The 23932-nt window shown below is 34.7% G+C and overlaps 2 protein-coding genes and 2 pseudogenes across 9 annotated transcripts; 1 reads left to right on the top strand and 3 right to left on the bottom strand.

The window, feature by feature from the left end:
- Positions 1-285: 285 nt before the first annotated feature.
- Positions 286-1330, bottom strand: LOC123898102 (annotated as a pseudogene).
- A 1137-nt stretch (positions 1331-2467) lies between these two features.
- Positions 2468-3256, bottom strand: LOC123893754 (protein MAIN-LIKE 1-like). Its single transcript, XM_045943553.1, has 2 exons — positions 2801-3256; positions 2468-2647 (listed from the first exon to the last, which is right to left on the bottom strand). Exons 1-2 carry the CDS (start codon positions 3254-3256, stop codon positions 2468-2470), a joined length of 636 nt encoding a protein of 211 aa, XP_045799509.1.
- Positions 3257-11098: 7842 nt separating this feature from the next.
- LOC123893752 lies at positions 11099-12037 on the top strand (annotated as a pseudogene).
- A 2033-nt stretch (positions 12038-14070) lies between these two features.
- Positions 14071-21933, bottom strand: LOC123898078. Of its 8 annotated transcripts, none has more exons than XR_006805210.1 (7): positions 21541-21933; positions 18742-18985; positions 17735-18657; positions 16304-16436; positions 15995-16203; positions 15147-15337; positions 14071-14559 (listed from the first exon to the last, which is right to left on the bottom strand). XR_006805210.1 is itself a non-coding variant. In XM_045948930.1 (7 exons), the coding sequence occupies exons 3-7, from the start codon at positions 17770-17772 to the stop codon at positions 14482-14484; spliced, it is 468 nt and encodes a 155-aa protein (XP_045804886.1). In that variant the 5' UTR covers positions 17773-18657; positions 18742-18985; positions 21541-21927; the 3' UTR covers positions 14071-14481. The 8 variants fall into 8 exon arrangements, 7 of the variants coding, with proteins under 7 accessions (XP_045804886.1, XP_045804889.1, XP_045804887.1 ...); XM_045948930.1 differs by having other exon boundaries at positions 15147-15242; positions 16087-16203; positions 16298-16436; positions 21541-21927; XM_045948933.1 differs by having other exon boundaries at positions 15147-15242; positions 16087-16203; positions 21541-21921.
- Between the last annotated feature and the right edge of the window lie 1999 nt (positions 21934-23932).

Here is a 23932-nt window from a genome sequence, read left to right as displayed (position 1 = left end):
AATTGGACTGCTGCCTATCAAATATCAGTAGTTTTAGGACACTTAGAAATTATATATTAACTAAAAACCCGAGTTATTTGTTGACTTGGTGAGGACATTACCAACGTTGTCACAAACAGAGGCATTTTGATTTCCCACATGTAGACAAAATGTTAGAAATAGTAACTAGGCTGCTTATTAATACTTCCCCAAACTGCACCAATTTGATGGCATCAAATTCAAATTAGTCGCAATTGGCTATCATATTAATAAACAAGTGAAACCAATCACCACAAATTCAATCAAGTACTGCTATCAAATAACATTAAAAAAAAATATCCAGCACTGCATTCATTACATAATATCAATTTTTTTTTGAACCAAACAAACTTAATTCATATCATTAACTAATAAATGTTCAATACGAATAATCTCAAATCTATGGAAACTAGCCCACAAACTTGGCCGCCCTAGCAAGAGTATGAGCAGCCAAATGTGATAATATTATCAATTTTAAAATAAGGATTAACCAGGTAACTAGATAATTATATAATTATTCAATCAACAGGTCAAACCAAACCTCACTTGTACTCAAAACTAGGCAGGGGAGGAGCATGATAAGTCTCCAAAATCTTCACCTCACTACCACCATTTACAATCTTCTCTTCATCCTTTGCTCCACCAAACAAACCACCAAACCAGGACAACTTCGGCGGCATATCCTCCATCATAACAGCCGGCGGTGGTATATCCTCCATCATAGGCTGCTGAGCACTTGAAAACTTATCGAAAGCAATCCCTGCCCCTTCAATAAGACCTAACAAAACACCACCGAATGCCGCAGATCTAGCAGAAGCAGCAAATCCCTGACGAAAGGATAAAAAACCACCTGTAGCTGCCCCAGCAAGAATAGAATTTCAGGGATCTTCTTTCTTCCTTATATAAACCATAGAACAATCAAAAGTAGAGAATAAAACACTCCAAACAGCGAAACTTCCACCGATTCGGCCTGCTTTGAGACCAACAGCTTGTGTTGCGCCGATAAAACGAGCGCCTTTGGGTGAACTGTAGAGGCCTTTGCTGAAGTGGAAGGCAGAACCGCCGACGGCTCCCATTCCGAACGCCATCCCCGTGTCGTATAAGACTCGAACTGGACAGGGCTCTCGTAAAGTTTCTGGTGTTCCCATCAGATCCAAATTAGGGTTTGCTTGATAAGGACAGTGAAAAAGGGAACGGCGAGTTTCAGTTGAGAAGGATAGTAAAAAGGGAACGGCGTAAGGGTTGGATTTTCCTCTCTCTGTATCTGGAGTTGTTGTTGTTGCGTTGTTGTTGCTAGTATCTATGAGTACTATTTCGCGCTGTACTTTTTTATATGAGTTGGTGTTAATATTAGTGGGTTTAATATATTGGGCTTATGTTTCTAAGTTAGTAGTTTAGTTAGAATTATTTTTTTATCCTTATCATACTCTAGTATATTTTTTATTTTGTTGTTTTATAACTATTCCGGTAAACTATTTTCACCCCCTCAAATACTGTTCCGGTAAGAATATTAGTAAGCCGGTATGTTAGTTTTATCGGAACACTTTTCAAAAGTGTACCGAAATGTTAGTTTTACCGGAACACTTTTTAAAAAGTGTACTGGCATGTTAGTTTTACCGGAACACTTTTCAAAAGTGTACCGGTATGTTAGTGTTTTACCGGAACACTTTTAAAAAGTGTTCCGGTATGTATTTTTCAAAAGTGTACCGATATGTTAGTGTTTTACCGGAACACTTTTAAAAAGTGTACCAGTATGTATTTTCTGCAGAAACGAAAATAATACATACTGGAACACTTTTTAAAAGTGTGCCGGTATGTTGAAAAAAACAAACAGTTTTTTAATTTTTTTTTCTTTTATTTTTAAACAGATATGGCTCAAATCGGCGATACAAGTTAAATGTCGGTAGATACTACAGATGTTTTTACAACTAATGAAAAATTTGATACACAAGAAAGTGTTGTTACATGGGCTCAAGATGTTGGAATTGCTAACAAAGTCAGGATTATTATTACTAAGTCAGATAAAAATAACGGAATAAGAGGAAGAAATGACAAGTTGATTTTGGGCTGTGATAAAGGTGGAAAATATGACTCTTCAGAAAGTTCGACGACAACTGCATCAAAAAAGTGTAACTGTCCATTCAAAATTAGAGCCACACCCTCAACAGATGGTTCAGGATGAAAAGTTCAAGTTAAATGTGGAGTTCACAACCACGGACTACCAGACCGATATGCAGGTCATCCTCGTAAGGCACGTTTAACTGCAGATGAAAACAAACGTGTTGAAGATTTGTCAAAGCGTCATGTAGCACCAAGACACATCGTTTTAGATTTGAAAGAACAAAATCCAGAGTCTCTTGTTGATGCCAAACAAATATATAGGAAAAGAAGCATGCTACAAAAAGAGGAAAGAGGTCCTAAAACAAAGATGCAACATTTGCTTCAGTGGTTAGATGATGCAAAATATGTCACATGGAATAGAAGAAGAGATGACAGGTCGATATTCTGGAAGTTTTGTCTTCCCCTGCTTATATTTCCACCGCATAGCTCGAGGGAAACCAGGATCATCACAACTAAGTCCGGACTCAGCCCGCCTACCAAGGCTAGGGAAATACTCGTGAATCCAACACTGTTACAACAAAAAAAAAATCGTAAACAATATGTCTCAACAATGAATGTCAAAAATTTAAATTCAAAACTTAAATATTACAAAAGAAAAAAAAATATGATTGCATACTAAACTTAAATATTATATACAGTACCGAAAATTAAAGGATGGTACCTGTAGAAGTGTCGCATACCCTGTAAGGCTCTTTGTGGTAAAGTTAGATGCATCATTCAAGTTATCGTACAAACACACCAACGCAACACTGGCCCAAGAAAATCTATGGCATGCAGACAGATTTGTAAACATAGGTAGCCATTTTGCGTCTACGCGTGTGTAACTCTTGTCAGTACAAATGGTACATCCAACCAACATCAGCATATATGCCCTGGCAGCACAATCAAATCTCCCATATAAATTTACATTCCTCTGATAACACTCATACAACCATTGTTGAGTAAAGTATTCACCCCTCTGTTGTGATGTCTCCTCGAATGCAAACTCATAAGTGACCCCCAACAACTCAGCCGCAAGTGCCACAACTTCTTCCATGGTAACTGATATCGGAGTGTAGAAGTCACCCCTAACAGGTAGATGCAATAGACACGCTACATCGTCAAGTGTAATCGTCATTTCACCAAACGGCATGTGAAATGACGATGTCTCAGGGTGCCACCTCTCAACAAAGTTATCCCTTGATGTTGTATTTTTATCTTAAAAATTGTGTCTAAATAACATTTCTCTTATTCGATATGTTAAAGTACTGGGATGTTTTGACAGTGTATGGAATAATGATGTGTTTTTGTATGACGTCATTCGCGGGTATCACGCGAATTTTCTTTCGCACACATAAGCATTTTCCAAAAACAAAAGAAAACGAAAACACGCGCGCATTAGTATTTGTCTGTCTTTCCATCTTCTTCCTTCGTCACCTTGCAAACCTCAGCCACCATCACCGCCGCCCCTTTCCGTCCGTCATAGGGCGGCGGTTTTCCTCCCCTTTTCTCAATCAACCACCACGCACACGCACCACCTCAACATCTTGTCGTTTCGCATTCACAGTTTCGCCGCCATGACCGAACCCAACCATCTCGTAGATGCTGCCAATGGCGGATCCATGTGTATGATATTGGGGGATCAAGCCCCCACAAGGATAAAAAAACTTTCTATAATAATACTATTATATATTTGTTACTATAAGCAAAATACTATTATATTCTTTTTAAGCCCTCGTAAAATTAATTAGATTAATCAATAGTTAGTTGGTTCAACGGTGATTGACGCTGGACTTGGTAAGGAGGACCACGGTTCAATCCATCGCAACTGCAATCGGGAGGGGGCTGAAACCACTTGATGCCAGAACTGACCTCCGAACCAAATTAGGCAGTTGAGTAGGCCGAATACTGATGGTAAAAAAAAATGACATCATTAACTTGCTTGTATATCACAAGTTTGTTTTTTTTCTTACGTTTCAAGTTTTCATTACTTCATTTCTACTTCCTAATTTATTTTGTGTAGGTCATTCCACTTTTCAATCAAATCTTTTACACAATATCTCTCTTAACTTTACTCTCCTTTCTTATGTAGCCTCTCCTACCAAGAGTGTAATAGTAAAAATTTCGTATCTATAATATGGTAGCAAAAAAATCAATCATCATCTAAAAAATATTTTAATTGGTTGTAGTATTTCTAGCCCCCACTAATAAAAATTTCTGGATCCGCCACTGGATGCTGCAGAGCAACCCAGCATCATTGCTAATATTCATGATCAAGGTATTATTCCTTTGCAAAACTACACTCTTTTTTATTCTTGGTCCTCTTTGTTATTGCAAGTAGAGAAAGAAATGATGTAAAATTTCACTCATTTGCTTCATGAAAATTTCACTACTACATTTGAATTAAAACAGTTGCTATAAGTGTATTGTTAGATCCTTTCATTGAAATAGGTTAAAATGACATTGACCCTTTCTTTAAAATAGTTGCTATAGGTGTGTTAACTGTTATATTTTTTAATTTGATATGTATATTTTGGTTTTGCGCAGTTTTGTGTTCTGTTATGTGTGCTACCTAATCTCTCATGTTTACTTTATCAATTGTGCAGTTTTGTTAATTTGATATGTATAACTGTTATATTACTCTGTCATGTTTACTTTATCATTGATTCAATGTTTACTCTGTCATTTTATAATGTTTATTCTTCTCTTATTATTTTTCACAATAGTTAATATATTGACTCTACTTTTTTTTCTTCTTCAGGAAACAGGAATTCATCATCAATTCCAAATTGTGTTGATAAACGGGTGAATAATATCCATGAACAAAATGTGCAACGTGGCCAGGAAAATATTGTCAACATTGAACCTCATTTGGGAATGAAATTTGAATCTGAAGCGGCGGCTTATGAATTTTATAATGAGTACGGTAAAACAAATGGATTTGGTATTCGTCGAGAATATTTTAATAAAATCAAAGTATGGAGTTTTGACTTTAAGAAGATTCACATGCTTCAAAGAGGGTAAACGAAGTGTTGACAAAAGACGTACAGGAGAACATAGAGCAGAAACCAGAATGGAATGTCAAGCACGTATGGTTATTGTTGCTTCCGAGATTCAAAATCATTAAAAATAATTTTCAGCCACCGAAGAGATTACTGGATTGAGTCGCGGGTGAATACGCTTTCTTTAAGACGTTTCGCGGCACTGCCCAAAATTGTGCAAGGCAGACGATCAACCACGAAGTCTCCAGGATAAAACAGCCCAGTTCTCTACTGATACCGATAAATACTGCACTGTAGATATCGGGCAAGAATTACACCCTCAAATATGGTACTAAAACCAGTGCGCTATGGTTTTAAAGTCCATTCTAATATGGTGCTATGACCACTCTTATGGTGCTTTGACCATTCTTATATGGTACTAAGACCACTCTATAAACAAGGGGAAATATGGTGTTCTAACCATTCTTATACATTTGAAGGAACTAGTGATATTACAATCACTCTTAAACCAAACTAATAATAATAAGGTTCCTATTTTATTCATAACTTCAACTTATGAAATATTCTAATATATCTATCTTTCTTTCTCAATGATCTATATCATGATGCAATAATTAATAGATACACATGCACGGTTAGAAATTACAACCTAGCAATATTGGTTGTTTCATGGATCAAGTTTTAAGATGTTAAACATAAAAAAAAAATTGAATTCAGATCATTCAAAAATCCAACTACCATACTCAATTCTGTTACAAGTCAACCTATTTAATCCACAATTGATTCATGATTGATAACCCACTCAAATAACATCTAAACTCTCAAATAAATCCAATAAACAAAGATAAGAACAAGACAAACATACTTGATTCATGTTTGGGCATGTCAGCAACTTTCTCAGCTATAAAACCTTTTATGGCTTTATCCAATAACTCCATTATGGATGATTGGGAGTGATCACATTGATTGAAGATAGAATGTGAATGTATTACGCAGGCAACAGGTTGAGTTGCGGCAAAGCTAAAAAGAAAAGAGCTTTTTTTTTTTGTGATGTTATCAACTAGGGTTTTTTTTTGGTTTTCAGCTGGTGATTTTTTCTTTTTCTAAGCAAACCAGCGTAATCAAAAAACGTGAGAGAGAGAGAGAGTGGTCACTATTAACTCCTTTCCTAAATAATAGGGACAGTTGCGTGGGGAGTGGCTTTGCTGCTAACAAATTAATAGGAAAACAAATTACATGTGGTTATTGCAACACATGCTCTTAAATAGAAAACAAAATATTTATTTATTTTAATTATACACACTAAGTATGTTATACTACCCAATGTGGACTAAAATATTTTATTTTTAATTCACACAATATTGTGCTCTTTGTTCCAACAATCCCCCACTTGAATTTAAAAGAAAATTCCAAAATAGCGTAGGACGCTTCGATAAGATTGTGCATAAGCAAAGGTGACGCTTGTCTTGAACCTTCATATAGCGAGTAAGAGCCCGATTTAACAAGAGTGACGCTTGTCTTGAACTCTATCTCAGATTTTTCTCAAACCCGCACACAACCTTTCTTAAGGTGTATCTTAAAAGTCCGTGCTTTAATGGCCCTGCACATGTATCCCAGTTTCATGAACGCTCTAGGAATTCGCCTCAAAACTCCATAGGAACCGGCCTCAGTTCCACATTCATATAGGTGAGTCTATCTAGAGTACTCCTGAAGCTTGGTACTCCACTCATATCAGAGTATAGATCTCATTAAGAGTTTCTATTATCTCATCCTTTCACTTCCACTTCAGGATTCATGCTTCTTAACTTGCATGATCATTTCCTACCACTCACAACTTGTTGTTTACCCATTGGAACCTAATTCTTGGGATCTCCAATCTTTTAGGTTGGGTTACCATTATGAGCAATTCATAGGCATTAGTCTCATCTTCTTGGATGTATTATGGACTTCATTTTTAGCTATTCCTTTCGTCAAAGGATCTGCTAAACTTTCATCAGTGTGTACATGACTCATTCTTACAGCTCTCTTAGAGAGTAACTTTCTCCCTATGTTGTGCTTTCTTCTTATTTGACGTCTCTTACCGTTATAATAACGGTTCTCAATTTATGCAATAGCCGCGGTACTATTGCAATGGATCAACACATCTGACATAGATTATTCCATAAAGGAATCTCAACTTACAAGTATCTCAATTGTCTTGCTTCTTCATCAGCAGTCGATAATGCTATCATTTCAGATTCCATAGTGGACAGAGCCAATATAGTTTGCTTCTTTGGTTTTCAAGATACAGTTTCTCTACTATATTAAATATATAGTTACTAGTGGTTTTGGAATCATATGATAATGTATTCCAATCTACATCACTGTATCCTTCAAATACAACAGGAAATCTCTGCTGATGTAATATGAGATTCATGGCCTTTTAAGGTATCTCATGAACCTCTCAATAGCATATCAATGCTCATTGTTAGGTTTACTGATAAACCTGCACAACAGTACCACACCATATGCATTGTCGGGTCTAATACAATCATTGACATACCAAGGGTTGCCAATGATGGTCATATACTCAATTTGTTTGACACCTTCACCAGTGTTCTTAAATAATTTTACACTTGGATCGTAAGGTGTGCAAGTACGTTTAACTGTACTTTTTAAAGATCTTCTCAACATAGTGAGATTGATTTAAAGGAATTCTCATTTATGAATTAGTAATCTTAATAACTATGATTACATCTACCTTTTCGAACTCTTTCTTATCAAAGTTGTTAGATAACAATGATTTCACTCCATTCACAACATAATGTTTGCTCTAAACATGTAAATCATTTACATAGAGACATATGATAATGCAAATGCTATTTACCAGTTTATAGTAAATATATTTGTCATTTCCATTCACTTTTAATTCATTTGATATAACCAAATTGTCAAACTCTTCATAACATTTCTTATGGCTTATTTAAGACCATACAAAGTACTATATGACTTATAGACTTTAATTTTCTTGCCGCCCATGAGTTACAAAATATTCAGGTTGTTTCAAATAAATTTCTTCTTCCGGTCACCGTAAAAACAAAGGAAAAAAAGTTTTGACATCCATTTGGTGTACTATTAAGTTATAAATAGCATCAAGAGATTTTAGTACCATTATGGATGTTATTCTTGTGACAATAGAAAAACTTTTGAAGAAATCTATATTTTTTCTTTATCTAAAACCCTTGGCTACAAGGTGAGCCTTGTATTTATCAAAAGTTCCATCAGGTTTTAGTTCCTTTTTTTCTTTTCAAAATTCATTTACAACCCATTGGTTTATAATTAGGAGGCAATTCTTACAAATGTCATGTCTTATTAGACCTTAGAGAATCTATCTTATCGTTTATGGCCTCTTGCCATATATCAGCCTTCAAGGAAGACAACGTTTCTTGAAAGCTAGTTAGATTCTCTTCTAATGTATAAACCATGTAATCAGGTTCACACTCTTTAGCAACTATTGCTATCTTACCTCTTCGAGGTTCCGTAACATCTTTTCGATGTTCTCATCACTGCTTCTGATCACTGGAATGTGATCAATTGCTATACCCCACCGGTGCCCCCACTATTTCTCAATTTAAAGAGAAATTCATTCATAGAAATCAACATCATTTGATTCTATCATCATTTTAGCATTTAGGCATAAAACCTATAAGTTTTACTGTTAATTTTGTGTATCCAATGAATACACATTTATAGCCTCGGTTGGTGAGTTTAACTCTCTTGGTTTCTGGAATCTGAACATAGACCAGACAACTCCAAGTTCTAAAATAAGACAAATTATATTGTCTTTTCTTCAAAATTTCATAAGTAGAAATTGTGTTCTTGTACATAGGCACTTTACTTAGTACAAAACAATCAGTTAATAAAATTTCTCCCACTAATGAGATGCAACGCCGAAATTAAGCATGATTGTAACAACTAACTCGGTAAAGGTTCTATTCGTTCTTTTCGCTTTATCGTTCATCTCAAAAAAGTAAGGTGCAGTTGTATCATGATAATTTCATTCTCATTAAAATGTGGGAATCATATTTTTGTGCCTTTATCAAAATCATTTGATTTTCTCATTGAATTACTTTTCAATTTCAGTTCCATTTAATTGGACAATGTCAAAAACATCACTTATCACTTTTTTTTCATAAGATATATGAAAATATAACTTGAACATTTACCAATAAGTGATGATTTTTTTCTGTTTCTAGTCAAAGTACCACCAAGGTTGCATTTAGAGTTTTAATTCACAGTGTGTATCTGATTCTTGAATAATTTGCCAGTTGGCTTCATACATGTGAATTTCTTTCTAGTGTTGTTGTTCAAGACAACAAGCACTTCATTTTTCTGATTTTGCTTTCTAGCTTCTTCTTCAATGCGAAGACATGTTATCAGACATTCGAGGGAATATTGTTTAGCCTTTTTATCCTTATTAGCTTGTTCTTTTTTCAAGTAAAATTGGAATATCTTTCTTCAAAACAATAGCAACTCTGCTGTTATTATAAAAGCATAATTTTTGTTGCCAATATTTGAAGTGATTTCCTTCAAACCGAAATGGTTTGTTCTAGTCAGCAATATCATAATCTGAGCCAGTAATTTCTTCGGTAGACATGGCAGAAAAGAAACGTCTTAAAATTGTTGCTTCCGAGATTCAAAATCATTAAAAATAATTTTCAGCCACCGAAGAGATTACTGGATTGAGTCGCGGGTGAATACGCTTTCTTTAAGACGTTTCGCGGCACTGCCCAAAATTGTGCAAGGCAGACGATCAACCACGAAGTCTCCAGGATAAAACAGCCCAGTTCTCTACTGATACCGATAAATACTGCACTGTAGATATCGGGCAAGAATTACACCCTCAAATATGGTACTAAAACCAGTGCGCTATGGTTTTAAAGTCCATTCTAATATGGTGCTATGACCACTCTTATGGTGCTTTGACCATTCTTATATGGTACTAAGACCACTCTATAAACAAGGGGAAATATGGTGTTCTAACCATTCTTATACATTTGAAGGAACTAGTGATATTACAATCACTCTTAAACCAAACTAATAATAATAAGGTTCCTATTTTATTCATAACTTCAACTTATGAAATATTCTAATATATCTATCTTTCTTTCTCAATGATCTATATCATGATGCAATAATTAATAGATACACATGCACGGTTAGAAATTACAACCTAGCAATATTGGTTGTTTCATGGATCAAGTTTTAAGATGTTAAACATAAAAAAAAAATTGAATTCAGATCATTCAAAAATCCAACTACCATACTCAATTCTGTTACAAGTCAACCTATTTAATCCACAATTGATTCATGATTGATAACCCACTCAAATAACATCTAAACTCTCAAATAAATCCAATAAACAAAGATAAGAACAAGACAAACATACTTGATTCATGTTTGGGCATGTCAGCAACTTTCTCAGCTATAAAACCTTTTATGGCTTTATCCAATAACTCCATTATGGATGATTGGGAGTGATCACATTGATTGAAGATAGAATGTGAATGTATTACGCAGGCAACAGGTTGAGTTGCGGCAAAGCTAAAAAGAAAAGAGCTTTTTTTTTTTGTGATGTTATCAACTAGGGTTTTTTTTTGGTTTTCAGCTGGTGATTTTTTCTTTTTCTAAGCAAACCAGCGTAATCAAAAAACGTGAGAGAGAGAGAGAGTGGTCACTATTAACTCCTTTCCTAAATAATAGGGACAGTTGCGTGGGGAGTGGCTTTGCTGCTAACAAATTAATAGGAAAACAAATTACATGTGGTTATTGCAACACATGCTCTTAAATAGAAAACAAAATATTTATTTATTTTAATTATACACACTAAGTATGTTATACTACCCAATGTGGGACTAAAATATTTTATTTTTAATTCACACAATATTGTGCTCTTTGTTCCAACAGTTATTTCACTTGATCGGAAGATAGAGAAATACATGGTTGTTGACTTTATAGCTCAACATAACTATCCACTTCAACCACCCGAGCATGTTCATATGATTCGCTCTCAAAATTGCTGCATAAGGGATTTGCAAGGAGGTTTGTATGTTGTAACAAACTATGATAATGCAAAGGAGAGGATGGTAATTGGAAATCCTATGGAACAAAAAGTCTCTTGTGATTGTCGTAAATTTGAGACACATGGTATCTTATGTTGTCATGCTTTGAAAGTTTTAGATGTCATGAATATTAAGTTAATTCCCGAACACTACATACTACAGCGATGGACAAGAGATGCAAGATTGGGAAGTAATCAAGATCGGAAAGGGAGGCATGTTGAATTAGACATAAAAGCTCATTTTATGATGCGATACAATGAGTTATGTCCTCGAATGATTAAATTGACCAACAAATCTTCAGAAACTCATGAAACTTACACATTTATGTCCAAAGTTTGTGAAGAGTCCAGCAAAATAATTGATGATATGTTGGCCAAAAAGCATGTGGATGGAGAATTAGATGGAGAGGTTCATGTATCCATATCAATTGTTCACGGAAAGGTAAAAAACGATATCTATCTTGGGTTGAGAAATGAGAAAAAGAGACAAAGAGGTACTCACAAAAAAAGAAAAAGACACAATCGTTATCGTTAAGTTTTTTTATTAATGTATTAAATTATGTTTATCTTTTCTTATTTTATATTGTATATGCAGCAGCAAACTACAATCCAAGAGACGCAATCAAGCCAAGTTGACAATGAAACTCAACATCAAGCTACAGTCCAAGCGACGCAACCACACCAAGTTAACAATGGAACTCAGCATCAAGCTACAGTCCAAGCGACGCAATCACACCAAGTTAACAATGGAACTCAGCATGAAGCTACAATCCAAATGACACAATTTGACACATTGGGATTTCACCATTTCTTTTAGATATATAATGTCCAAGTATTTTGATGTATTTGTTATGAGACATATTTTGATGTATAAGCATCAGTTTGTATTAGTAGTATAGCAGATTGTCATTTTCTAGTATAACATATAGTAACAGTACTATGTGTCCGTTTGACCTAGCTTTTTTTGAGCTTATGCAAATAGCTTATGCAATATAAATTAAGTTTTATGTTATTTTATAAGTTCACACCAGTGAAAATTGTAATTTTATAAGCTATTTTATCATAAACTACCTTGACAAACTTATAATAATATATAAAAATTGCATAAGTTGTTTGCATAAGCTCTAAATAAGAGGGAAAAAAGTCAGGCCAAACGATATGTATGTGTTTTGGATTGTCATTTTGTCTCATGAAACAATATCTTTTCTGCATCAGTGTGATATCAATTGTTGTGATATATAAAAAATAGTGAAAACCATAACAATTGTTGTGATATCACATAAAAATGGTGAAAACCATGTTTTGTGAGAAACACTCTGGTTTCTCCAGCATATTTTTTACAGCATAACAATGCAATTTCTCCTGCATATTGTCTAGTTTGTTTATGTTATAACAATTTCTATCATGGCGGCGAGATGTTGAGATACACCGCGTTATGCGGCAACGGCGAGACGTCACAATGAAATATGATGCGAAGGAGATATGCCTCGGTGTGGAGTAGAAAGAGGATGAATATGCAGCCATGAGTCGGCGGCAGAGATATGCCATGGTCGTCGGAGGAGATATGCTAGGAGGAAGAAGATTTCACAACTGTGGTTTTGCGGTTTTTGCGTCCCAGTTTTGAGTTCCTGGTGCGTGTGCGTGGTGGTCAATTGAGAAAAGGGGAGGAAAACTGCCGCCCTATGACGGCCGAAAAGGGGCGGCAGTGATGGTGGCTGAGGTCTGCAAGGTGACGAAGGAAGAAGATGGAAAGACAGACAAATACTAATGCTCGCGTGTTTTCCTTTTCTTATGTTTTGTTTTTAATTTTTAATTATTTAAAGTCATTAAATTCCAGCCACCAGATTTATTGTTGCCACATGTCTTCAATCTATTAAAAGAAAAGGAATAAAAGGAGCTTTAGAAAAAGGAGCAATCGCCGAAAATAGGGTAAGACTGGTCTATTTTTTTCATTTACGTTAATCATAAAAAGTTCATAAGTTATTATTAATTAACAAGAAAATATTGAGTATTCTCACATGATCTGTTATTCAAATTGGGTTTATCCTATAACTCGATAACTTTTTCGTATACAATTAGGCGGACAAAAACAATCATCTAAAAGTGATGTGTAATTATTGTTGTGTGTTTTCTAAGGACGGGAAACACAAATATTAAAGGGGCATTCATGGAGCACACTATATTTTTTTTTTTTACTTTCACCACCAGTTTAATCTGGTTCGGGGGGTCAGTTCTGGCATCAAGTGGTTCCAGTCCCCTCCTGATCGCAGTTGCAGGGGATCGAACCGTGGTCCTTCCTACCATGAAGCATGCTATATTTGAAAAAGGTAACATTACACATATACTTGAATTCAAATGACCTACATGCATGGGACAATTTTGTTTTTAAGAACTGATAAGATACATCTTCCTAATTGTACTGCTGGCTATTTGTGCTCAATCTAATGCTGCCAAACTGCATTCATTTGATGGGTCTCAAACTATTGAATCACTTACTAGTCATCTTTCAGCATGAAGGTGATGACTATATATAGATTAATGGTAAAAGCTGAACAAAAAAGGGACTGAAGGGTTTTGTGCTTACTAGCATACAAAATAAATTCAATGGGAAAAATATTTCACAACTTATATAACTTAAAAGTGAATTTGACAAAATGATGATATCATGGCAAAAAAATTGAAATTTAAACAGTGCTCCTCAAATAGACAGTTCATTATATTTCACATTTAGGGATTCAAAAAACACCATTTTGAAGGAGCAGTTAAACACCAAGAGAATCTAGTAAAATGGGATAGATTAAGAAAAGGACATATAGTAGATCATGACCATAAAGAAATTGAAAAAGCAGAGGCACAAAGACATCTAAATAATGATTAATGAACATCTAGATTAAAGTTTGCAAAAAGGACATCATGCATCCATACCAAAGTCCAACACCCTGTCTACTTCAAGGGAAACTGTATCAATGTTCAATACCTTGAGTCAATATTCTAGCATCAACACAATGCCAACTTTCCGGGAAACCCATAATCCATCTTTATCCCTTTAATGCTAACTAGTAAATATAAACGGCAAATATAAACAGCATACATCCTTATAGTAGTAATACATGTCTAATCATGTAAGAAGCAAAAAAGGGACTTAAGGGTTTTGTGCTTACTAGCATACAAAACAAATTCAATGGGAAAAATGTCAGAACTTAGATGACTTAAAAGTGAACTTGACAAAATGATGATATCAATGCTCCTCAAATAGACAGCTCAACAGGACTCGTCCTCCTTTTCCTTTTCACCTCTGTTACGGCTGTCGCTTAGCTCTCTACTTATTTCAGGTGTAACCTGCAGTAGGAAAATTAATATCAGTCACGGCCACAAATACAAAATGAGAAAAACAGCCTGTAAGAACTCAGATCTAGTGCTCTCACTAATTCATGTGTGTGACTGACTGTACATGAAGAACTTCAAACTAGAAATGAAAATTGAATGAATACGAAGGTTTGTATAATTCTTTGGCAAGTGGTGAAAGAAATAGTGGATGCATGTTACATATAATAAACAAATTGCATCATTTCGTATTCTCAATGACATGGTGAAAGAAATAGAGAATCATAGTGGATGCATGTTACAAATAAAAAAAAAATTAAAAGCAAAAAAAAAATTGAAATTTAGAAAAGAGAATTCTAGGCTCGGTTATTGTTGTTCCTCTCACAGAGGTTTTTTTTTTTGTTTTTGAAAAAATAAAAATACCCTTTCAAAATTCTTGATGTTCCTACATGCAATATATCTAAGTTTTGTCATTTTGACAGAATAAAATGGAAATGCTAATAATTAAAAAACAGGAAACAACTGATCCTAATTTGCCATAGTCATCAATAAGAGAGAGGGAGAGAGAGAGAGATTTGATAAATATGGTAAAATAATTATACCAACTTTCCTCTGGCACTAACATCGGGAATAACTTCCTCCTCACATGAAGGGGACTTGACATATGAAACACCAGGACCCTGTGTCTGGATGCCATGCTATGTTGCCCGGGTGCGGGTACGGTACCGGTATCCGATACCGGTACCGGTACGGGGTACGTCATTTTTAGAAAAACTAAGGTACGGGTACGTCCCTATAATTTTTTTAAAAAATATAATTATATATATCAAATAATATATTTATATTGTTAAAACAAATAATTAAACATAAAAAATATCACAACACACTTTAAATGTAATTTAAATTGTTCGAAACATCAAAATATGAAATTAAAAATCAATTAGCTCAAAAAGAGTCAATTATTTCCCTCTTCATCATCACTAAAAAGAGTGACCTCTAGTTAGGTTCACCGCGAGAAAGACTAGCAATTTCAAGAATATCAACTATATATTAAATAAATCTCATTCATCTCTACGAATATCCCACGTTTTTGTTGCACTTTCATTATAAGTATTAATATTTCTCTTTCCTGAGAGAAGACGAAAATTGGTATGAATAAAAACTAGATCTTCATCTCTCTTTGAATTTAGTCTATTCTTTTTCAATGAATGAGTGAATAATTCCGGCGGCTATTTTGTTATTGTTTTTTGGCAATAATTGCTACTTTATATTATAAACAAATAAAAAACGTAAATCTTCCTATAAAAAAAACTAATAATAAAAGAAAAAGGAGAAAAAAAATCGTGTTTTTTTGGATTGGTGTACCACGTGAGTACCACAGGTGTACCACGTGTGTACCCGTTGCAAAAAAAAAAAAAAAAAAAAAAATAGGTACGGCGTCGGTGCGTACCGGGGGAGTACCATACGCGTACCGGTACCCGGTACGTACCCGGTACCGGTACTCGGTCTAAAATGGAGTACCCATGCAACATAGATGCCATGTGATTGAGGCCTTTCAATAATTATGCAGCCCTCAGAATTGTTATTTTTGGAACCATTACCAAAGAAAACCTGTGATGCTTCGCTGCCTGTCTTGTTTTGCTTCCCCAGTTGATCAACCTGGAAATACAAAAACATTATATGTATATCCAAAAATCATTATCTCTAGAATCTGGAGTAGCCAAAAACAATAGAGTTCAATCAATTGCAGTACATTTACCAATTGATCGCAATCTTTTTCTTTGGATGGCTCAAGAAGAGCTTGAAAGTATTTAGAATTCCGTATCTTGTCAATGACTCCTGTTGAGCTAAAAATGGGTCCTGGAGATCTCTTTACTCCCTCAAAAGCTTGGCTGAGGAAAAAGATAGAAACAAAAATCTTGAGAAACATGGTAACAGCAAGAGGAAAATTGACACAGCATAACATGAGAGGAAGTTGATATCAATCAAGTAACATTTGATTTTAAACATTGCATCACATATTCTCAAAGGATTAAAGAGTGGTAACCACCACATAGACTGTTTAGGTCGAAGACAGAAAAAACAGACAAAAACAAAACACTTAAAAAATAGAAAACATAAGAGGTGATTCATCCAAGGTTGTCTACATCTACGGACAATATCAGAATCTCCACTATTATAAATAAGATGTTACAAAGACTAAAATCCAACACCAACAGTTAGACCTATTTCCATCTATCAAAATTTGAGCAAGCCCAAAATATGCTTGAAGTTGCTCTTTGAGGCTTATTTAGTCAACAGGTCAGCTATATTATCTTGTGTGCACTTTGATTCTAGTCTTAGTCCTCAAGAAGTGGCACCTCACATGTATATGCCTGCTCCTCTCAGGATAAACTTGACCCTATGGCAAACAAATGACACTCGAATTGTCACTGAATACTACAGCATGTTCGTGCGGAAAACCTAAATCCCCATTTTGGCCGGTCCTAGCTTACTGCCATTCACATGATAAAGCAAAATGTAAAATATACTAAACAAAAATCCCCTATTTGGCCCTATTTCAGCTAATATTTTACACTATCATAAGTTTTTAATTGGTCCTGTTTATAGGCTAACATTGCACACTGTATACTGCTCACTGTATACTGCTCACAGTTGAATCTTAAAAAATTTAACCAATTTCTTTCAAGTCTAAACAATGCAAACACATTACACACCACTCTCTCAAAGTAATTAAGACATAAGACCCCAATTGCAGCTTACTTTGAGTATTCCAACAGTTACCATCAGACCATAGCAGACAACAATGCAATTCTCTTAACTTATTTCTAACTAAATATCATTATTATAACTAAAAAAAAAAAATCATCAAATTCAAAACCCACTGCATCACGACTCTCAAAACTAGCATTTGGCATGCAGCAGATAGAATGAAACAGAACATTTCTCTTTGGTTTCACCTCTCTAATAGAAACAAAACAGAACAGTTATGCAGGTGCGTCAATTTAAAACAATCTATAACCAGATACTAGTAATTATCAAAAATATAAACTAAGAGGTAGTTGTGCGTCCAAAGTGAGCGAATCCAGTTCAGACCGATCGTAATCAAATGTATAATTACTCACTATACACTTGCTTCCATGCATCCAATTTTTAATAATTCAAGATATAATTGATAAAGTTAGCATACCTTGAATGAAATTGAGGACTAGAAACCTTTTCTATCATGCTTTCAGCTTCTTCAATTGCATGTTTAACTCCTGGATCCGAATTAATGACCGGATAATAAGCACAGGAAAGAAGTCCACATGATCCTGCGGGGCTACCTTGGTTTCTCTCCAGATTATATATGTATCCATTTTCCCCCCATGTCTCCCCATAGGTGTTCTTACATATCCAATACTTTCCATCCTCCGATTCGTCATACCCAACAACAAGTAGCGAGTGCGAATCTGGTTTATACCATGGCAGACGACACCCCCCATGTAATACTTGAATCTAAGGCCAATTACAACGCTAACAACTACGGGCTGTTTCGCAACAGCCCGCATAAGTGAAATCTCATCATAATAGTCTGGCTGCAATATTTTGTAACCGTTGATGAAAATTCGCTCTTTACCTTTTTTATCTAAGGTCTTTAGCCCGTAGTTGTTAGCGTTGTAATTGGCCTTAGATTCAAGTATTACATGGGGGTGTCTTCAAACATGGTCTGCCATGGTATAAACCAGATTCGCACTCGCTACTTGTTGTTGGGTATGACGAATCGGAGGATGGAAAGTATTGGATATGTAAGAACACCTATGGGGAGACATGGGGGAAAATGGATACATATATCTGGAGAGAAACCAAGGTAGCCCCGCAGGATCATGTGGACTTCTTTCCTGTGCTTATTATCCGGTCATTAATTCGGATCCAGGAGTTAAGGGTAATCGGAGCTTAATCTGATGCCATTCTGTTTGATGTAATCAAACGCTTTTTGCACGCTCCCCCCGGAACTATAATCTGTTTCCCAATTATCTAGAATTTCTTGAGCTGATAGTTTTACCAGCTCTCCTGATATGATTTGATGAGCTCCTTCCACGGCTTCAACCGAGCTAAAAGCAAAGCAAGTCCCTGTTTGTAAGTAGGATAAACAAATTAGTAGGATAAACAACAATAATCAACAACAACAACAATAATAATAATAAATTTCCTTACGGAAGTCTCCTTGATTGGAAACATCGGTAACAGCCCCCAGCTGTCTCCAATCGACTGCTTGCGGAAGATCGGATATATCTTGATTGATAACAGACACGTCCGGGGGATAATTGCATCCTCTTGCCCAACTAATTAACTTATGAGAGTTTCGGTGTTTAATGTAAGCATCGAGGTATGCAGCTAAGTATAAGGCAGCAGATACGGGTATACCATATTTAAGGCCCTTTGATAATTTGGAGAACATCTAGCAAGAATAGTAACAAGGAATACTGATTAATAGAAGCATACAAAATTAGAATAGTAACAAGAATAGTAACAAGAATAGTAGCAAGAATAGTAACAAACTAGAGTGAAGAAAATGAAAATGAAACTAGGGTTTGATATAGAGGCATACTGATTAACAGAAGCATACAAAACTAGGGTTTATATTTGAAGTAAGAAAATGAAATAGTTGATCAATGGAGTGAAGAATCGAACCTCACAGTGAAGAATAGTAACAAGGAATTACAAACAGACCAGAGGCATAAGAAACCAGAGCGAAGAAAATGAAAATGAAATTAGGGTTTGATATGTAGAGGCATACTGATTAATAGAAGCATACAAAACTATGGTTTATATTTGAAGTAAGAAAATGAAATAGTTGAAAGTATGATCGTGTGGGTAAGAACGATTGGGCTGGATCGTTCGCTAAGGGTCTAGAGAAACTAAGGGTAAAATGGGGGATTGATGATATGGGTGTCAATTTTATGACAACACCAGTATGCAAGAAAAAGGGGGTTCAACTATCAAAATCCCATGTCTAGTTTTATTGGGCCCAAACCATCATTTTCTATATTGGGCTTCTGTCAATTGGAAAATATTTTTGCTCAGTGAGTATGAGCCTTTAAGACAACAAGCTTTGGAAATTAATAATAACTGGGTTCATGATATGTATATACCTTTAAGCTTTGGTATCTCTTCATCGTTAGTCTTTGAGAAGGAAATGGATTTATTCAATGACTCTCTGGTAACAACATTCTTAATACTGAAGCTCTCTATTGAATTACTTATAAAATCATTGGGCTCAACCCAAGACAAGGAAAAGGTGTTTGAATCCCAAGGGTGGAGTAACATGGTTTACTGCTTATAGTGTGATTTAATAACTTCAAAGAAAACAATTGATTTGTTATATGAGTTGCTTCAAAGCCAGTCGGACATTTCAGACAAGTGTCTCAATTAATAAATTTAAATTTTTTCTTCGCTTCGACACCCTTTGGATCGGTATCCAAATCTCGTACGACATATGTTAGATAAACTAAGACAATTGTCCTAAATTTTTTTCAATAGTTGAAGATGTGTCGAAGCAATATTGATCAATGAAGGGCTGCAGACCTATAAAGCACGGACTCCGACACACACAGCTATATATGTATAAAAGATTTAAAATGAAAATCAAAATATATAAATTTGCGTGTAATGTCAAAATGCTTGTATTTGACCTTTTATTTAATCACTTATTGAAAAGCTAAGAATATTGTAATTAAAATGTAATGTTTTTAATCTCTTATTGATTATCATTATTGTTTCGACACATTTTTTTTTTTGATCAAGTAGCCTAGTGGCTAAAAATTCCACCTGTAAGATGGATAAGTGGGATGACCGGGGTTCGAACCCCAGCCCCCTGCATATATAATGCAATGCCCCAGTTAACTGAGCTAAACTAACGGGACTGTTTCGACACATTTTAATCTCTTGTAGATATGTCTAATATGTTTCTAAGAAAAGTAGAATAAAAAAAAAAATGGACACTTATCCGAAACGTATAGTACAAGTGTCGGACACACCTAATTATAGAGATCATCGTGCTTCATAGTTGAAGATATTAGATTTCTATCATTTGTCTTAAAAAGAAAAAAGAAATTAATGAAATAAAGTGGTTAATTTAGAATCGCATGTATTTATTTTGACGAGAGAGAGAGAGAGATGAGAGACGTAATGCCGTAATGGTGCAGGTGGCTATGTTTATTTAGCTTTAGTGGGAAAGTAGTCAAGTTGGATCCATGTAGTATTTGATAGCACAAAATAAGCTTGCTACCCTCCTTCAGGTGAATTTTCTGGTAGACATATTATGTGAATATGTACATGTACGTTTGTTAAGGTGGATGATTCTGATCGGTTTACAAATAGTATTTATTGATTTTTCTATATTAATATTATTTGAGGATCAATCACAATCATTCACCTAAGCCGTGTACCAGTACATATCAGCGTAGTATGTGTACCGGAGTATTCACACTTATTTAGAACAATAACACTAACACAAAAGTATATAATGTATATGCTATCAAAAAAAAAAGTATATAATATATAAAGGGTTTGGGTTTCAATCTAGAATATGAACTATGAGGTATTAATTATTGTCAGAAATAAAAGTTACACACACACACACGTAATAATTGGGTTAAATAAAATAAATAAATAAATAAATAAATAAAAAGAGAGATAGTACTTTCTAATCAATCAAATAAAGAAGATCTAGGACATGTTTTCTAGCATGTAAATCTAGACCTTGATGTAGATACTCGATCTTAATCCACTAAATATACATATGATAGTATGAATAATCAATAATCATATAATGATTAAGGGGGCAGAACCATTATCATTCGGAAATCGAATAAGATATGAACACATAATAATAATAATAATAATAATAATAATAATAATAATAATAATAATAATAATAATAATAATAATAATAATAATAATAATAATAGGGCAACCTTATAAAACAAGCTGAATTTCATGTAAAATACATACCTGGCTATGGATGGTTGCATAATTATATGTGACTAAATTTGTGCAAAAAAATAAAACAAATCGACAATTCACTGGGATCTGAATCCGTTTAACCACCCTTTCTTGGATAGTTAGCTATATGTAGATCCACTGCACATCGATTGAGGGAGATGAAAAACAGTAAATTTAAACACAAAAGGAGAAAAAGCATACTGAGATCTGAGAAAGATTGTTTAGGCAAAAACATGATTTTGTTTTGTTTTGGGGGCACAAGGATTATTTGTGAAGAAGAGGTTAGCATTGGTTTGGTTGATTGATTTCGTAAGAGAGAGAGAGAAAGAAAGAGACACACGACAGTGGACACAGTTCAGTTCAGCGTGTAACTTGGCTTTTTACTTTTAGGGTTCTTCGTACGAACAGATATCGCGTGTTTAGTCAAAACCGGGTTGGTTGACCCGATCGTTTAGTATAGCCACAATTTCAGCCCAATTTACTTCTATTCATCTGACCCGTTTGTTATTTCTCTAGTCCATTTCAATCCAATTTATTTTTACACCTCTCATATTTCTTTTTGAGATCTCCCGTCGCTTACACATTCCCAATTTTACTCCCTCCCCTATTAACTAACTAATGAGCATCGTAAAAATGTAAAATGTGGAAAAACAAATTTCGCAACATATCCTACAAATTGTGTCCGCGTTTTAAAATACAAACCGATTTAATTGTTGATTATTCCAAATACAATGATTACACGATTATTCCATAGTCCTCATTGAATCATTATAAGACCTAACAAAACAGCACCAAACGCCGCAGATTTAGCGGAAGCAGCAAATCCACGACGCATAGATAACAAACCACTAGTAGCAGCAACGGAAAGAATAGAATTCCACGGATCTTCTTTCTTCCTTATATAAATCATAGAACAATCATATTTCAGCCCAATTTACTTCTATACATCCGACCCGTTTGTTATTTCTCTAGTCCATTTCAATCCAATTTATTTTTACACCTCTCGTATTTCTTTTTGAGATCTCCCGTCGCTTACACATTCCCAATTTTACTCCCTCCCCTATTAACTAACTAATGAGCATCGTAAAAATGTAAAATGTGGAAAAACAAATTTCGCAACATATCCTACAAATTGTGTCCGCGTTTTAAAATACAAACCGATTTAATTGTTGATTATTCCAAATACAATCATTACACGATTATTCCATAGTCCTCATTGAATCATTATAAGACCTAACAAAACAGCACCAAACGCCGCAGATTTAGCGGAAGCAGCAAATCCACGACGCATAGATAACAAACCACCAGTAGCAGCAGCGGAAAGAATAGAATTCCACGGATCTTCTTTCTTCCTTATATAAACCATAGAACAATCATATTTCAGCCCAATTTACTTCTATTCATCCGACCCGTTTGTTATTTCTCTAGTCCATTTTAATCCAATTTATTTTTACACCTCTCGTATTTCTTTTTGAGATCTCCCGACGCTTACACATTCCCAATTTTACTCCCTCCCCTATTAACTAACTAATGAGCATCGTAAAAATGTAAAATGTGGAAAAACAAATTACTTATCTGTCTCTTTTTTGATTAAAAAACTCGGTTACCTTATAATTAATTGTGTAAAATTTTGTTTACTTCAAAATATTTATTTTCTCCTTATTATGAAAAACGAATTCAAATTAAAATTTGAAATAAAAAGGTTATGATTTTGAATTGAGGAATAAGGTTTTATTATTATTGTGTTTGACATGAGTGGTTTCTTGCTCATACGTATCTTCAGAAAGCACATGCTAATGTTTGGGAAACTAAACTAAACAATATCGTATTTTTTATTTTTCTTTTATGTTATTTTTGTAATTGTTTTTTTTTTGTTACCATGATATTGATACGAAGTTTCCACTGCCGTTAGTGATGACTAATCTTCGTCGGGGAACCCGTGGGGCACACAAGGTGGATTCTCCCCTCCCAATCGATTTTTTGTAATTGTTTTACTACTTATAATAATCAAAGATTAATGACACTATTTGCTCATTTAATTCTTCATCTCTTAACACTGAATGATACTATATAAGCCATCTTTGATTAAACATCAATCAACTCCAACTCTTTCACCTCCATACGTGAACTATACCATTTCCTTTTCACATATAATGACTTCCAACAATCCCTTCATGCTACATCATGCATCCTTTGTTAATGTTCATGCTACACAACAAAGTGATCAAGAACAAAACACTTGCGTGGACGATCTCCTTTGCCACCATATATAACAGATTTAGTGAGAGATTTGGCATAGAAACCGTTTTTGGGACATGACTTCAATCAAAAGGTAATTTCTCCCACTCTGTAACTCCGATTTAAGAGATTCTTGAAGTTACGGGAAGCTAACAAAATTCCC

The sequence above is a fragment of the Trifolium pratense genome, linkage group LG7, assembly GCF_020283565.1.
Source record: "Trifolium pratense cultivar HEN17-A07 linkage group LG7, ARS_RC_1.1, whole genome shotgun sequence".
Taxonomy (NCBI): Eukaryota; Viridiplantae; Streptophyta; class Magnoliopsida; order Fabales; family Fabaceae; genus Trifolium; species Trifolium pratense.
This window is presented reverse-complemented; position numbering and strand designations above follow the sequence as displayed.

Excerpts from the sequence above, each read along its gene's own strand:
- LOC123898078 (XM_045948930.1), bottom strand. The coding sequence starts at position 17,772 with ATGATAGAAAAGGTTTCTAGTCCTCAATTTCATTCAAG. Across the intron at positions 16,437-17,734 it reads AGTCCTCAATTTCATTCAAG|CCAAGCTTTTGAGGGAGTAA; the intron begins GTATGCTAACTT and ends CTTTTTCCTCAG. Across the intron at positions 15,243-16,086 it reads TTATTGAAAGGCCTCAATCA|CATGGCATCCAGACACAGGG; the intron begins CATGGCATCTAT and ends CGGGCAACATAG.
- LOC123893754 (XM_045943553.1), bottom strand. The coding sequence starts at position 3,256 with ATGACGATTACACTTGACGATGTAGCGTGTCTATTGCATCTACCTGTT. Across the intron at positions 2,648-2,800 it reads GGTATGCGACACTTCTACAG|TGTTGGATTCACGAGTATTT; the intron begins GTACCATCCTTT and ends TTGTTGTAACAG.